The sequence below is a fragment of the Saccopteryx leptura genome, chromosome 12 (genome assembly GCF_036850995.1).
Source record: "Saccopteryx leptura isolate mSacLep1 chromosome 12, mSacLep1_pri_phased_curated, whole genome shotgun sequence".
Taxonomy (NCBI): domain Eukaryota; kingdom Metazoa; phylum Chordata; class Mammalia; order Chiroptera; family Emballonuridae; genus Saccopteryx; species Saccopteryx leptura.
In genome coordinates this window covers 40,909,522-40,926,489 of record NC_089514.1, presented here as the reverse complement: position 1 = coordinate 40,926,489, position 16,968 = coordinate 40,909,522, and the positions used below count along the sequence as shown (strand labels likewise).

The window sequence follows — 16,968 nt, the reverse complement described above, 5'->3', positions numbered from 1 at the left end:
AGAAGAGTACAAGCAATTAGTAAGTAGTGAGCAAAGCAATAAACCTAAAGCTGTAGAGAGGTAGTAATAATTTGAGGTAAGGAAATTGTGAGTTATGCAGCTGCTTTTTAAAGTGTGGTCCTAGTCCTCTGACATCAAGCCTAAACTATGCAGCTCCTGAGATTAGAGATAGTCACGTACTCATTTTTGTATTCCTGACATCTAGCGCACAACAGGGATTTACCATTCAGTAAATGGTTTTGAATCCTTGTCTAGCAAAACTTGGAAGATTTATAGAATTACCTCTAGAGACAATTCAAAATTTTCTTTTCTCTAATTGCACCTGTGAAAGCATGCATAATTTTTGTAATGCAGACCAGTCAAGTTTTTTCCTTAATTCACATTTTGAAAAGAAAAAGCAGAAGAAAGTAATGTAATGATGTTTAAAAATTATTTTGTAATGTTATTTAAAAAAAAACAATTTATAGGTCATCCGATTTTTTTAATACTCATCATTTTATATATTTGTAATTGCTAGGTTTTAAATATATATGGCATTGTGAAGTTTATGAGTTTATTGATGTAAGCCACGTTATTAGAATTTGTTGCGAGTATATTAGGAGACATTTGATGAGTAAGCTTTGCATGAGTTTAAAGTTCAGAGTAGAAATTGTGCTCTTACATATAGGAATTGCTGTGTGTATACAATGAAATAGAGCCATTTGATTGTAACTTTCTAGTCGAAATGACTAAAGAAGTCAGACTCTTTTGCCTCCTTCCTAGCCTGAATGGTACTTGGCTCAGGTGCTTCTATGGATTGGGAACCACACGCAGTTTCTGGATGAGAAGGTTCAGCCGATATTAGACAAAGTTGGCTGTGCAGTAAATGCCAGGGTAAGAGCTCAGTCCTAAGTGTTTCTTTTAGAGTGTCCATGACCTTGTCGTTTATGTCACCTTATGCTTCCTTATGTATTTCTTTTAGCTTGAATTTTCTCGGGGCCTTATGGCACTGGTTCTGGAGAAGTTAGCTGCTGATATTCCTTGTCTGCTCTATGATGACAACCTCTTCTGTCATTTGGTGGATGAGGTGCTGTTGTTTGAAAGGGAGCTCCACAGTGTTCATGGCTATCCTAGCACTTTTGCTAACTGTACACATATTCTATCAGAGGAAACCTGTTTTCAGAGGTGGTTGACAGTGGAGAGAAAATGTAAGTGCTCATGTGGCCATAGAAGGGGAGAGATGTCTCCATGTATGTATTAACTTTTCATCAGAGTTTACCCAGTTGCGTTCTGAGACAATTTTCTTCTCATCAAACACTTTTTTTCTATAATTGCACTCTACATGTGTTTAGAGTCTAAAGTATATTTAAGCCAGTAGATATATAGTTAACTGTTTCATAGATTTTTATATACAGTATTTCTTCTCTTGCTAGAATTATTGTGGATGCAGCTTATCTAGTCAGCATAACTATTTTGAAGATTTTGGGTAGGGTTGGTGGGAAGGTATATTTTATTTAACCTTAAAATAGAGCATTTTTAATATACATAATACAACAAGTAAGAGTTTGTAGATTTCTTTATTTTTTATTGAAAAGTCATCATTTCTAAAAAATTGTGAGTTAAAAAATTAGAAATGATAATAACTGTTTCCCATAATCCTTTTATTTTTGCATTTCAGTTGCTCTTCAAAAAATGGACTCAATGCTTTCATCAGAAGCTGCCTGGATATCCCAATATAAGGATATCACTGACATGGATGAGATGAAAGTTCCAGATTGTGCTGAAACTTTTATGACTCTACTCTTAGTTATAACTGGTAAGTGTAAGTCTTTTTGGATAAAACTTTGTTTTAAAAGAACGAGCTCATCCCATGGTACTTTTCAAGTAGTTAAACAGAATTAATATTGAGGCATTATTATAAGTTCTTTAAATTCAGTTTCTATTTTTGCAGAATTCTAGCATAATATCCTAGGTTTTCAATTTTTAACAATTTAAGTAAGATCTTAAACATTAATATATATGAGGGAAAATTCCTGAATTGTTACATAAAAACAAATAAGAATTTGATTTTATTACCTGAATTCTCTTGCCATTTAGTTTAAGTGTCTTCAGTAAATGGTGATGGACCAAAATTTTAAATATGTCATTCACTTTTATATGGCAGAAAAGTAAAAGATTGCAGAAAAGTAAAATAAAGTAATTTTAGGATTGGAGTAGTAATAGGAACTCTTCTTATAGTGCAAGGATATTCTGGCCAGAGGGTGGTCTAGCAGCTTCTAGCTTTGGTTGGTCTGTAGAGATCTGCGTCGCCTCCTGCAGGCCTTCCGGTTCTCCAGGTGCCACTGAGCGCTCATTACCACCATCTTCTGTCTTGTCCATTTCTTGGACCTGTATGTGTAACCTGAAGAAGTGTCATGGCAGCCTGGTCAGTAAATAATTCCATATTCTTAACTGTAAGAAAAATATAGCCTGACCAGGTAGTGGCACAGTGAATAGAGCATTGGCCTAGGATGCAGAGGACCCAGGTTTGAAACCCTAAGGTTGCCAGGCTATGCTCAGGGTTGCTGGCTTGAAGCCCAAGGTCAATGACTTGAGCCCAAGGTCAGTGGCTTGAGCCCAAGGTCACTGGCTTGAGCAAGGGGTCGCTGACTCGACTAGAGCCCCTGGTCAAGGCACATATAGTATGAGAAAGCAATCAATGAACAACTAAGGTGCCATTATGAAGAATTAATGCTTCTCATCACTCTCACTTTCTGCCTGTCCCTGTTTATCCCTCTCTCTCTCTCTCTCTCTCTCTCTCTCTCTGTTTCTCTTTCTCTCTCTCTCTAAAAATAAATAAAAAACACAAACAAAAATTTAGAAAAATTTGTGTCTTTTAAAGAACTTTTTATTAGGGAAATTTCAAACATACAAAAGTAGCATAAGGTAATGAACCTTCAGGTATCTGTTACTAAGATTTAAAAACAATTTTCACTTTTCTATTATATATTTTTTTCCCCAACTCTTTTTATCTGGGAGTATTTTAAAGAATACTTAAGACATCTTAACATTTCACTGTAAATTCTTAAATAGATACTTTTTTTTTTTAAGTGAGAGGAGGGGAGACAGAGAAACAGACTCCTGCATGTGCCACTACTGGGATCCACCCAGCAAGCACCCTACAGGGGCACTGCTGTGCCCATCCAGGGACTTTACTCAGCAACTGAGCTATTTTTAGTGCCTGAGGTGGAGGCTCCATGAAGCCATCCTCAGCGCTGGGTTAACTTGGTGGATTGAAAGGGAGGGGAAGAGAAAGAGGGGTGGGGGAGAGGTAGAGAAGCAGATGGTTGCCTCCCCTTTGGGCCCTGACCAGGAATAAGACACAGGACATCCACATGCAGGGTTGATGCTCTACCACTGAGCAACCGGTCAGGGGAACTAAATACCACTCCCCCTCTTTTTTTGTGACAGAGACAGAGAGAGAGGGATAAATAGGGACAGACAGGAAAGGAGAGAGATGAGAAGCATCAGTTCTTCCTTGCAGCACCTTAGTTATTCATTGATTGTTTTCTCATATGTGCCTTGACCAGGGACTACAGCAGACTGAGTGACCCCTTGCTCAAGCCAGCAACCTCGGGGTTTCGAACCAGAGTCCTCTGTGTCCTAGTCTAATGCTCTATCTACAGTGCCACTGCCTGGTCAGGCTAAATACCACTTTTAACGTAACCTAATTCTTCCTTCATTTTAAAATATGTTATTTACTTGTTGAAGAAATTGAGTGATTTTTGCGTATCATTATGTCATATGCCTTTTTAAAAGATTGAGGTATGATTTATATGCAGTGAAATGCACAGATTTTATGTATACAGTTCAGTTTGTTTTGACAAGTACATTACTTGTGAAACCCATATCCTTAGAAAATTTAGAAATAGATTCACATTTGAATGGTCAGTTGGTTTTTAGCAAAGGCACCAAAGCATGTCAATAGGTGATACCTGTAACTGTGTTATATATAGCATCAAACCCTTCATATGTCTTGTTAACTGTCTCCACAGACAGGTATAAAAGTCTTCCCATAGCTTCCAGAAAGCTGCAGTTCCTGGAGCTACAGAAGGACTTAGTGGATGATTTTAGGATACGGCTGACTCAGGTGATGAAAGAAGAGACTAGAGCTCCCCTTGGCTTTCGGTACTGCGCAATTCTGAATGCCGTGAACTATATCTCAACAGTGCTAGCAGACTGGGCTGACAATGTTGTAAGTTAATGTGCTTTTATATTAAGTAATACATTAGTAGTTTGAACAATTTTACATTTTGAAAAGTTGACTCTATAGTAATAAAAAACACACATAGGGCAGAATAACAGGCCAAACATAGGAGATGTGATTTATGTAGTATATATTTTTCTCAATCATATCTTAAATGGTTAAATAATCCTGATATTTTAATCACTGGAGAAAAAAACCAACATTTCATGAAATAATTTTTTATGGAATAAACCTTTTTTCCGTTTAGACTTTATATTTGGGAAATATTCATGTATGGTAATTGCATCTCAGAAAAAGATAAGATTGAATATGGTGTCAAAAATCAATAAAATAAAGCATTTTAAGGAAATAAAATAATAGCCCTTATATCTCTTGAATGCCTTCTAAATGTGACAAATCAGAAGAATCACAAAAATAGAAACTTTAAACTTTTATTTCATGCATTAAAAAATTACTTAATGTTTTGTTTATCTTCAAACATATACAAGAGTAAATAGAATAATAAAATGAATCTGCATGTGATTTTTTTTGTGTGACAGAGACAGAGAAAGGGACAAATAGGAACTGACAGACAGGAAAGGAGAGAGATGAGAAGCATCAATTCTTCATTGCGGTTCTTTAGTCTTCTTAGTTGTTTATTGATTGCTTTCTCATATGTGCCTTGACAGGGGGGCTACAGCAGAGTGAGCAAGTGACCCCTTGCTCAAGCCAGCGACCTTGGGCTTCAAGCCAGTGAGTGACTTTTGGGCTCAAGTCAGTGACCTTGGGCTTCAAGCCAGAGACTTTTGGGCTCAAACCAGCGGTCATGGGGTCATGTCTATGATCCTATGCTCAAGCTGGTGAGCCTGCACTCAAGTCGGCAACCCTGGGGTTTCAAACGTGGGTCCTCTGCATCCCAGTCTGAAATTCTATCCACTGTGCCACTGCCTGGTCAGGCTCCCCCAGCTTCTTATATCAGATGTTTCATTTAAACCTCTCCTTCTCTCCCCATGTTTGATTATTTTGAAATGAATCTCAGCTACCACATTTCTTGGTAAATATTTTATCATATATCTCTAAAAGATACCTCTTTTAAAAAAAAACATAACCACAATACCATCATCACATCCAAATGGTTAACTAGTTTCTTATAGTATTGGGAGGTATGCTGTAAATAAATCTTAAAATCAAAGCCTTGGGTCCTATTAACAAGTACTATTAAGGCCTTTTACCTCCAAGAATTTTACTTATTCTTCCTTTTTTCATGTAGATTCCATGTGTTCAGAATCTGCCTAAATATATTTATTAAGTAGTCATTTATTTTTACTCTTTTGCTTTTTAAAAATTTTTATTGAGTTGAGAGAGAGAGAGAGAAAAAAAAAACACATTGATTTGTTGTTCCACTTATTTGTGCATTCATTGGTTGAGTCTTGTATGTCCCCTCACCAGAGATCAAACCCACAACCTTGGCATATCAGGACAGGACATTGCTCTAACCAAGTGAGCTAATGGGCCAGGGCTTTACTCTTCCTATTAATCCAAGCGATATATAGGCTGTCAGGGCTTTGGTAACCAGATTTCTAATATGTACTTCCAGCCAAAAGTGAAGAAACTTACTAATTAACCTTTTTAACTTAACATATACAGATTAATTTCTATAGCTGTTGTAGATATTAAAATGACCTCAGAAGGCCTTCAGGAACTCCTTCTTGGACAGAGTACCCTTGGGTTAGGAATCGCTGTTCTAAGATCATCTGTATGAATACAAATAACAGCTTGGGTTTTCACCAGCTTGTCCCATGAAATAATAGGCTTAATGACAAGAAGCTTTAATAGAGAATTAAAATGATTATTATTTTTTTATTTAATTTTTTTTTTTTAATTTTTTTTACAGAGAGTCAGAGAGAGGGATAGATAGGGACAGACAGACAGGAATGGAGAGAGATGAGAAGCATCAATCATCAGTTTTTCGTTGCGATACCTTAGTTGTTCATTGATTGCTTTCTCATATGTGCCTTGACCGTGGGGCTACAGCAGAGCGAGTAACCCCTTGCTTGAGCCAGCAACCTTGGGTCCAAACTGGTGAGCTTTGCTCAAACCAGATAAGCCCACGCTCAAGCTGGAGACCTCAGGGTCTCGAACCTGGGTCCTCGGCATCCCAGTCCGATGCTCTATCCACTGCGGCACCGCCTGGTCAGGCTAAAATGATTATTAAGTAATAAAAAAATTAATTATACTGAGGATAATGAATATGAAGATACATAAAGTATATAATTGTATCATGAAATGAAAATAGGAAATTAAAATGAAAAAGTTTTACTCAAACCATTTGCCTCATAGGGATCCCAGAAGTAGAAGAGAAAGGAACAGAAACTTTATTTAAAGAAATAGTGGCTGAAAACTTTGCTAACTTGGGAAAGGAAGCAAACATTATGGTCCAGGAATCAACAGAGTTCCAAACAAGATGAACTCAAAGATACCCACACTAAGACATATGGTTATTAAAATGGCAAAAGTTAACGAGACTGTCGTGTGTGTGTGTGTGTGTGTGTGTGTGTGTGTGACAGAGACAGAGAGACAGAGGGACAGATAGGGACAGACAGACAGGAAGGGAAAGAGATAAGAAGCATCAATTCTTTGTTATGGCCCCTTAGTTGTTGATTGATTGCTTTCTCATATGTGCCTTGAATGAGGGACTTCAACAGACTGAGTGACCCCTTGCTCAAGCCTGTGACCTTGGGCTCAAGCTGGTGAGCCTTGCTCAAACCAGATGAACCTACGCTCAAGTCCTCAAGCCAGCGACCTTGGGGTTTAGACCCTGGGTCCTCTGCATCCCAGTTCGATGCTTCATCCACTGCTGTGCCACCAGCTGGTAAGCTAAAGAGACTGTCTTGATGGAAATGAAAAAAACAACGAAACTCCTTAAGGCTATGAGCTGATTTCTCAGCAGCAACTTTATAGGCAAGAAGGTAGTGGAAAGATATCTTTAAAGTGCTAAAAGCAAGGAAGCTACAACCTAGAATAATTTACCCAGCAAGGTTATCATTCAGAATTTAAAGAGATAAAGAGTTTCCTGGACAAACAAAACCTAAAGGAGTTCATCACCATTAAACCAGCTTTATAAGAAATATTAAAGCTATAACCAGAAATACAAAAATATGAGAAAGGGAAAAAAATCTCATAGGTAAAGCCAAATATTAAATAAATACAGCATATCAAACACAAAAAGCTACTACAAAGATTAAAAGAAAAAGGTTCAAACTCAAACTACAATGAACATTTAGGAGATACACAACACAAAAAAGATTAAAACATAACATCAATAACATAGAACATGGAAGAAGGATTAAAAATTGTCACTATAGGATATATTCAGATTTAAATGTTTTTAGGCTTTTAAAATAGACTGCTCTATGCCTGACCGGGCGGTGGCGCAGTGGATAGAGTGTCAGACTGGGATGCGGAGGACCCAGGTTCGAGACCCCGAGGTCGCCAGCTTGAGCGCAGGCTCATCTGGTTTGAGCAAGGCTCACCAGCTTGAGCCCAAGGTTGCTGGCTCGAGCAAGGGGTCACTTGGTCTGCTGTAGCCCCCGGGTCAAGGCACATATGAGAAAACAATCAATGAACAACTAAGGAGCCACAACAAAGAATTAATGTTTCTAATCTCTCTCCCTTCCTGTCTGTCTGTCCCTCTCTCTGACTCTCTGTCTCTGCCACAAAAACAAAAATAAACAAACAAAATAGACTGCTCTAGATATGCACATAAATCTCATGGTAACCACAAACAAAAAAACCTACAAATATACAAAGAACAAAGAGAAAGGAACCCAAACAAAACACTAAAGAAAACCAGCAAACCACAAGGGAAGAGATAGAAGAAAAAAGGAACAGAGAACTATAAGAACTACCGAAAAAAAATGATATGCTCTGGCCCTGGTCAGTTGGCTCAGTGGTAATGTGTTGGCCCAGTGTGTGGATGTCCCAGTTTTGATTCTTGGTCAGGGCACACAGGAGAAGCGTCCATCTGTTTCTTCACCCCTCTCCTCTCTCTCTCTTTTGCTTCTGCAGCCATGGCTCAATTGGAACAAGTTGGTCCTAGGCACTGAGGTTGGCTCCATGGCCTCCACCTCAGGTGCTAAGAAGAGCTAGGTTGCTGAGCAATGGAGCAATGTCCCAGATGGTCAGAGTATCGTCCCCTAGTGCAGTGATTTTCAACCTTTTTTGAGCCACGGCACATTTTTTACTTTTACAAAATCCTGGGGCACACCACCTACCAAAATGACACAAAATGACACTATAACACAGTATATATTATACATATAGTTAATAATATAGTTTCTAAATGTATTTATACTCACTTAGTGTGAAACCTGGGCCTGTTTTCGTCACTAGAAGTCCAATGCGCTATCCATTGCGCCACAGAGCCTGCCCCTGGGCCTGTTTTGATGAACACAAAAGGGATATCCTGGCAGGAATGGTAGAAAGACACACACGAAGCTCTTCCTCAACAGTTCTCAGTCTCTCTCTGTTTTTAGTTTTTATTGCAGTCAAGCTTGAGAAGCTCAGCTCACATAGATATGTGGTTAAAAAACGGGAGCAATGTCAAAATAGCTTTGTTGGCCAGAATGGGGAACTCCTTGGTAACAGATAACCAAAAACTGTCCAAAGGAAGATCAGCAAACTTTAGCTTTAAAGTTAGATAACATTGTGATGCATTGTATATCACCCTCTGTGGGGGCCTCTTTTAAAAAGAAAAAGGTCAAATATCTATATACACCATCAGGATAGACATAACCAGCTGAGGCTAAGGCTTCATCTAATGGTGGCAACATTTACCTCCAGTCCTGACCAGGATTAGAAATCGGGACCATGGGGAGGAGTAGCAGCTTCAACTACTCGCCGGGGCCACACAATGACAAGTGCGCGGCAGCCCAAGCGGGGGACCTTCCTGGGTGTGGATGAGAGGCGGCCTACTATTGGTTCATCACTAGTGATCGGGATGAATCCTAGAAGGTGATTGGTCAGTGAGCGTTCCCTGTGCCTCCACTCTTCCTGTCGCTGATAGCTGGAGGGATTGTGAGGGGAATGTTTATGTTCGGATGGAGGCGGCTGGTGGAGGGCCGGATAAATAGCCTCCACAGGCCGTATCCGGCACTGGGGCCATAGTTTGGGGACCCATGTTTACTTTCCCCATGGCACACTTGACCATGTCTCACGGCACACTAGTGTGCTGCGGCACACTGGTTGAAAAACTGCCCTAGTGGGCTTTCCAGGTGGATTCTGGTCCGGGCGTATGCAGGAGTCTGTCTCTCTGCCTCTCTTCCTCTCACTGAATAAAACAAACAAAAACACTGAAATGCTCAAATGAGAAGACTTAGGGTGACTGGATAAATTAAAAACATGACCCGGCCCTGGCCAGATAGCTTAGTTGGTTAGCATCGACCAGAAGTACAGAGGTTGCCAGTTCGATCCCTGGTCGGGCACATAAAAGAACAGATCAATGTTCCTGTCTCTCACTCTTTCCCTTCCTCTCTCTCTAAAATCAGTACATTAAAAAACAAACAAAAGAACATGACTCATCTATAAGGTTAATTAAAAAAATATGACCCCACTTAAGACACTTCAAATTGAAAGACACAGAAAGAGTGCAGGGATGGAAGAAGATAATACATGAGAATAGAAATGAAAAGAAAGCTGGGTTAGGAATACTCATATCAGACAAATAGACTTTAAAGCAAAATATTTTAAAAAGACAAGGAGATAACAATCATAAAGGGGTCAATCCAAGAAGAGGATATAACAATTATAAATATCTACACATCCAATATAGGAGCTTTACTAACTGTATAAAGCAATTGTTAATGGACTAGCAGGGGTCCCCAAACTTTTTACACAGGGGGCCAGTTCACTGTCCCTCAGACCGTTGGAGGGTCGCTACATACAGTGCTCCTCTCACTGACCACCAATGAAAGAGGTGACCCTTTAGGAAATGCAGCGGGGGCCGAATAAATGGCCTCAGGGGGCCGCATGCGGCCCAAGGGCCGTAGTTTGGGGACGCCTGGCACTAAAGGGAGAAATTCACAGTAATACCATAATAGTAGGGGATTAATACCTCTCACACCAATGGGTAGATCATCCAGACAGAAAATAAGGAAATAATGGTCTGAAATGTCACATTAGACCATATTGACTTAATAGATACTTATAGAACATTTCACCCAAAAGCTGCAGAATATACATTTTTTTCAAATGTACATGGAACATTCTCCAGGATAGATCATGTATTAGGCCATAAGCCTCAATAAATTCAAGAAGATTGAAATCAAAGCAATCATAGCAAGCATCTTTTCTAAACACAGCGGTATGAAATTAAAAGTCAATTACAGGAAGAAACTGGAAAAAACACAAATACATGGAAACTAAACAACGTGCTACTAAACAACCAGTGGATCAAAGAGAAAAATGAAAAAAATGAAGAATTAAAGGGGGGGAAATAAATAAATCAAGCTGTTTACTATTGGGGCAGAAAATAATAGCAGAACATGTTTCAAGTTTTAGCCCAAATTTAAATAAAAAGAACTAATATAATATCTGTGCAGTTTTTTAGTGAGGTAAAAAAAATACAACAATAATTTTAAATACTTAAAAGTACCTCTTTAAAAATGTAATAGGTAAGGTAGGGATTAAAAAAATGGCAGTTAAGCCCTGGCCGGTTGGCTCAGTGGTAGAGCATCGGCCTGGCGTGCAGAGGTCCCGGGTTTGATTCCCGGCCAGGGCACACAGGAGAAGCGCCCATCTGCTTCTCCACCCCTCCCCCTCTCCTTCCTCTCTGTCTCTCTCTTCCCCTCCCACAGCCGAGGCTCCATTGGAGCAAAGATGGCCTGGGCGCTGGGGATGGCTCCTTGGCCTCTGCCCCAGGCGCTAGAGTGGCTCTGGTCACGACGCCCCCTGGTGGCCAGAGCATCACCCCTGGTGGGCGTGCCGGGTGGATCCCAGTCGGGTGCATGCGGGAGTCTGTCAGACTGTCTCTCCCCGTTTCCAGCTTCGGGAAAGAAAAAAAAAAAAAAGGCAGTGAAGTAATTAGATTGATTAACTGAGGATTGGTGATAAGTTCACAGCACTAAAGAAAATGTAATTTTTTAGTGTACCCACATGAGTCACAAAGATGGATAAGGCAAATTATTTTAAAATTTCTAGGTCCTGGCCATTTGGCTCAGTGGTAGAGCCCAGTGTATGGAAGGCTGGGGTTTGATTCCCGGTCAGAGCACTCAGGAGAAGTGCCCATCTGCTTCTCCCCCTATCCCCTCCCCTGTCTTTCTTTTTTTCTCTTTTTCTCTCTGTTCTCCTCCCGCAGCCATGGTGCAAAATTGGCCCCAGGCACCGAGGATGGCTCCATGGCCTTGCCTCTCAGGAGGCACTAAAATGAGCAATAGAGCAGTGGACGGATGGGCAGAGCATCACATGGTAGGGGGCTTGCCAGGTGGATCCTGGTCGAGGAGCATGTGGGAATCTGTCTCTCTGCCTCCCTGCTTCTTACTTAATAAATAAATAAACAAACAAACAAATAAGTCTGTACATTGTCAATCTTACAGTGTCAAGTCGTAATGCAATAAAACATAATAAAAGCAGGTATGACAGTCAAACATGGATATGTTGAAATATTTAGTACTTGGATTAGGGAGGAAGTTTAGAACACATGACAAGAATGTATCTTGATTTATGACAAAATATTATAGTATATTGCTAATGTATTTATATAATTTGTTATATGTAGAAGAAAAGTCATATACTGGGAAAACAGACAAAAAATGTATTCTGTGGACTAAAAGAATGTCTTTATCTTAAATACAAGGTAATCCAAAATAAAATAGAAAACAAAAATAAATATACTTTTATAAACAAAATAAAAATTTGATAAACAATCTACTTATTTTAGTCTGTACTCTTCAGCTGTGACAATAATTATTTAAAGTCTTTATTTTTCTACAAAAATGTTACATCATTCTGCTGAACAAGGAAAATAAGAAAATATTTTATAATTATTATTTCAAAATGAATACAGTGTAGAGTGTAATGATCAATGCATTTATCTTAATAAAGTCACAGAATCAGAACACATTAATTCATTTTGTACTTTTATGTGTCATGTGCCTAATTTAGTAAGTACTTTATTCACTCATCCCCCACACTGCTCCATTTTCTGCTCTTTCAATTATATGAAAGAAATTGTCATTCTTGATTCTCATGCCAGATGATTTCATAAGAAATTCATTCAGGGACAGACTTTTAGCTTCAATGATATATTTGTGGAACATCATTAACTACTTTGTTCAGTGCCGTAGCTTTTAACTAAGATGAACTAACCATCATCTCTATGTTTAGGAAATTACCAGATGCTGAAAATTTCTTTCTGATGCTGAATTAACTGTCCGGTCAACAGAGAAATAACCAAATCATGAATAAATTCTGTGTCGTAGGATGTTATTATGGTACCAATTCTATTTAACATCAAAAGTCCTTCAATCATCTTCATAGTTCTTCAGCCTCTGAATGCTTTAAATAAAAATCACTAAAGCTTGCCAGAGTATCATCCTGAATATGCCAAGGTTGCCAGTTTGATCCCTGGTTAGAGCACATACAGAAACAGATTGATGTTTCTGTCTCTCTCCCTTCCTCTCTAAGATCAATAAGTAAAATTTTATTTTATTTTATTTTATTTTTTTTTATTTTATTCATTTTAGAGAGGAGAGAGAAAGGGAGAGAGAGAGACAGAGAGGGAAGGTGGGGAGGAGCTGGAAGCATCAACTCCCATATGTGCCTTGACCAGGCAAGCCCAGGGTTTCGAACTGGCGACCTCAGCATTTCCAGGTCGACGCTTTATCCACTGCACCACCACAGGTCAGGCAATAAGTAAAATTTTAAAAAATCGTTAAAGCTTTTGTATTACATACTTTAAAAAAGAAAAAGGAAAAGTGGACCAGAGTTCACTTTCCTTTCATTTAGGTTTTCTACCAACAGCTGTCTTCATTGCCAGGTATGTCAAGCCTGACATGTCCAGCCGTTAAGAATTAGGAACTTTTCAGGGCTAGGTTGACAGAAACCTGATTTCCAGGCCTTCGTGGGAAGTGGGTAGAGTGAGAGATTTGTGTAACTCAAAGGGTTAGGCACGGCTGCTCTAAAGTTGTTCTCTGACTTCATTCTCAGACATGCTCTGGTAAGTGGGGCCAGAAAGGTCCAGGCCCACCTGGTCTATCAGCAGTCTTGAAAGGACAGTACCTCTTCCCTGATAAGTTCAGTGGAAATAGCAAGGTGGCCTCTCACATATCCATCACTGAACAATTAGTAAGTGTGGCCATCCCCAGCCCCCTATTAATGGATATTAGGTTCCTTTTATTTTTGACATTAGGTTCTTTTTAATCTTTTGCTAATATCTGCAGCACTGGTTTCCTATAGGGCAGAAAAAATAATACTAGCTCTACCTAAAATACCTCTGTAAAATGATGTTTTAGTTTTCTTAAGTCTTGTATCTGCTAGGTTTACTACAGCTTTAAATCTGCCTAGAAAAAGGAAGGGTACGTAGGGAAGTCTGGTCGCCGCCATCAGGAAAACGCAGAGGAAAACCACAGCGGTCTACCACTTCATGCAGACTAGGATGGCTGGGTAGAAAGAAATCTGAATCCTAACGGCTGATGGGAAAATAAGATGTTGCTGTGGAAAATAGTTTGGCAGTTCCTCAATGGTTAAACATAGAATTCACATATGACCCAGCAGTTCCCTCTTAGGCATACACCCAAGAGAAGTGAACACATATGTGCACACAAAAACCCATACACAAATGTTCATAACAGCACTATTCATAATAGACAAAAAGTGGAAACAAGCCAATGTCCATCACGGTGCAGTGTATCCATAAAATGGAATGTTACTTAGAAATAAAAGAAATAAAGTAACAATACACAATATAACATGGATGAACCGTGAGAACATTATACTAAGTGAAAGGTGCAAGTCACAGAGAACCACAACTTGTATGATTCCATGTATGTGAAATGTCCACAATAGGCAAATCCATGGCGATGGAGTGTGGAGGGGATGGGGATGATGGCAGAGAGTGTGGGGTTTCTTTGTGGAGAAATGAAAATCTTCTGAAACTGACTGGTGAGAGATGCGCAACCCTGAACTGTGTACTTTAAATGACTGAATTATATCTGAGTTATACTTCAAGCTGTTAAAAGTATCTTAATAACGGCTAACATATTTTTGTTTTCAGTTCTTTCTACAGCTGCAACAGGCAGCACTGGAGGTCTTTGCAGATAATAACACACTTAGTAAACTGCAGCTGGGACAACTGGCCTCCATGGAGAGCTCTGTCTTTGATGACATGATCAACCTGTTAGAACGTTTAAAGCATGACATGTTGACCCGTCAAGTAGACCATGTTTTTAGAGAAGTTAAAGATGCTGCAAAATTGTATAGAAAAGAAAGGTAAGTCCTCCATATTTTCTTGCAACTTTCAACTCCAGTTTCATAAATCTAAACAATGATCTATACAGTCAGATTTTCGAGTTATCTAGATCAGTGGTCCCCAACCTTTTTTGGGCCACGGACCGGTTTAATGTCAGAAAATATTTTCACAGACCAGCCTTTAGGGTGGAATGGATAAATGTATCACGTGACCGAGACAAGTGTCAAGAGTCTTAGATGGATGTAACAGTCTTAGATGGTCATTTTTTAAAAATAAAACATCATTCAGACTTAAATATAAATAAAACAGAAATAATGTAAGTTATTTATTCTTTCTCTGCAGACCAATACCAAATGGCCCACGGACCGGTAGCGGTCCGTGGGCTGGGGGTTGGGGACCACTGATCTAGATAGCACAGAGTTAGGGCTTTCGCACACCAAACTTTTAACTGTTTCTGATATAAGTGTTTCTAAAATGTATTCATTGCTGCCTGACCAGTGGTGGTGCAGTGGACAGAGAGCCGACCTGGGATGCTGAGGTCCCAGGTTCGAAACCTCAAGGTCGCCAGCTTGAGCATGGGATCATTGATATGATCCCATGGTCGCTGGCTTGAAGCCCAAGGACTCTGGCCTCAGCAAGGAGTCACTGGCTTGGCTGGAGCCCCCCATCATCAAGGCACATTTGAGAACCAATCAATGAACAACTAAAGTGGCGCAACTATGAACTAATACTTCTCATCTCTTGCCTGACCAGGTGGTGGCGCAGTGGATAGAACGTTGGACTGGGATGCCAAGGACCCAGGTGCGAGACCCCAAGGTTGCCAGCTTGAGCGCAGGCTCATCTGGTTTGAGCAAAGCTCACCAGCTTGGACCCAAGGTCACTGACTAGAGCAAGAGGTTACTCGGTTTGCTGAAGGCCCACGGTCAAGGCACATATAAGAAAGCAATCAATGAACAACTAAGGTGTCGCAACGAAAAACTGATGATTGATGCTTCTCATCTCTCTCCGTTTCTGTCTTCTGTCCCTATCTATCTCTCTCTCTGACACTCTGTCTCTGTAAAAAACAAAAAACAAAACAAAACAAAAAAAACTTATTTCTCTCCCTGCCTATCATGCTCTCTCTCTCTCTCAAAAAAAAAAAAAAAAGTATATATATATATATATATATATATATTCATTCTTTTTTTTTTTTTTCATTACAACACCTTAGTTGTTCATTGATTGCTTTCTCATATGTGCCTTGACCACAGGCCTTCAACAGACTGAGTAACCCCTTGCTCGAGCCAGCGACCTTGGGTCCAAGCTGGTGAACTTTTTTTTTTGTTGTTGTTCAAGCTAGATGAGCCCACGCTCAAGTGGCAACCTTGGGGTCTCGAACCTGGGTCCTTCCGCATCCCAGTTTGATGCTCTATCCATTGCGCCACCGCCTGGTCAGGCTATATTCATTCTTAATCAGAATAAACTGACCATAATTTAACCTTTGGATGTGTCTGAGAATACAGAGTTGATGTGGGATCTGGGTTGACTGGCCTAGAGCCTGTCACACATTTTACAGCAAGATGCTCCTACAGGCCGCTGTTCATGCCTGTGTTGTCCAGTGTCTTCTCCTGCCAGAACTCCCTGCGGACATCTGTCACCCCACCAGACTGAGCCCCTTCCCAGCAGTCCGTGTCTGTCTGTCCTCACACAGTCCCAGTCAGTTTGAGCACAGAATTAGCATAAAAATAGCTAATGTCTTAAATGCTAATATGTTTTACATTTTAACTCTTATAATTATTTTAGTCATATTTGGGGATTTAAAACATTATGTCATCCTCACTAAATAAAGAGTATTTAATGGAGAGCTAAAGTATAAACATAGGTATATTTATTTTCTTTTTTTTTTTTTTTTTTTTTTTAGAGAAAGGAGACAGAGAGAGGAAGACAGAGAATATATTTATTTTCAGAGAGAGTTTAATGTGGATAATCTTTCCTTATCCACAGTGGCTCAGGACAGTGCACTTTCCTAATTCAAACTTTGTTAAATCTTTAAAAATACAAAGTGATGCACATTTAGTGGTAAAAATTAATGTGCTTTTGTTTCTGCAGGTGGCTGTCCCTGCCGCCCCAGGCTGAGCAGGCAGTGATGTCCCTGTCCAGCTCGGCTTGCCCCTTGCTCCTGACGCTACGGGACCGCTTACTTCAGTTGGAACAGCAGCTTTGCTTCTCTTTATTTAAAATTTTCTGGCAAATGCTGGCAGAGAAGCTGGATGTCTACATCTACCAAGAAGTAAGTAAAGAGTAGACTGTATTTGGGGCT

The 16,968-nt window shown here is 39.7% G+C and overlaps 1 protein-coding gene across 2 annotated transcripts in view; it reads left to right on the top strand.

Moving 5' to 3' along the window:
* Window positions 1-16,968, top strand: part of LOC136384201 (RAD50-interacting protein 1-like) — a 42,169-nt gene that overhangs the window by 21,439 nt on the left and 3,762 nt on the right. For both annotated transcript variants that reach the window (XM_066354331.1, XM_066354332.1), the window contains exons 8-13: window positions 763-873; window positions 962-1,187; window positions 1,658-1,795; window positions 4,014-4,213; window positions 14,475-14,689; window positions 16,758-16,938. In XM_066354331.1, coding sequence (XP_066210428.1) covers window positions 763-873; window positions 962-1,187; window positions 1,658-1,795; window positions 4,014-4,213; window positions 14,475-14,689; window positions 16,758-16,938 — 1,071 coding nt within the window. The remainder of the gene's footprint in view (window positions 1-762; window positions 874-961; window positions 1,188-1,657; window positions 1,796-4,013; window positions 4,214-14,474; window positions 14,690-16,757; window positions 16,939-16,968) is intronic.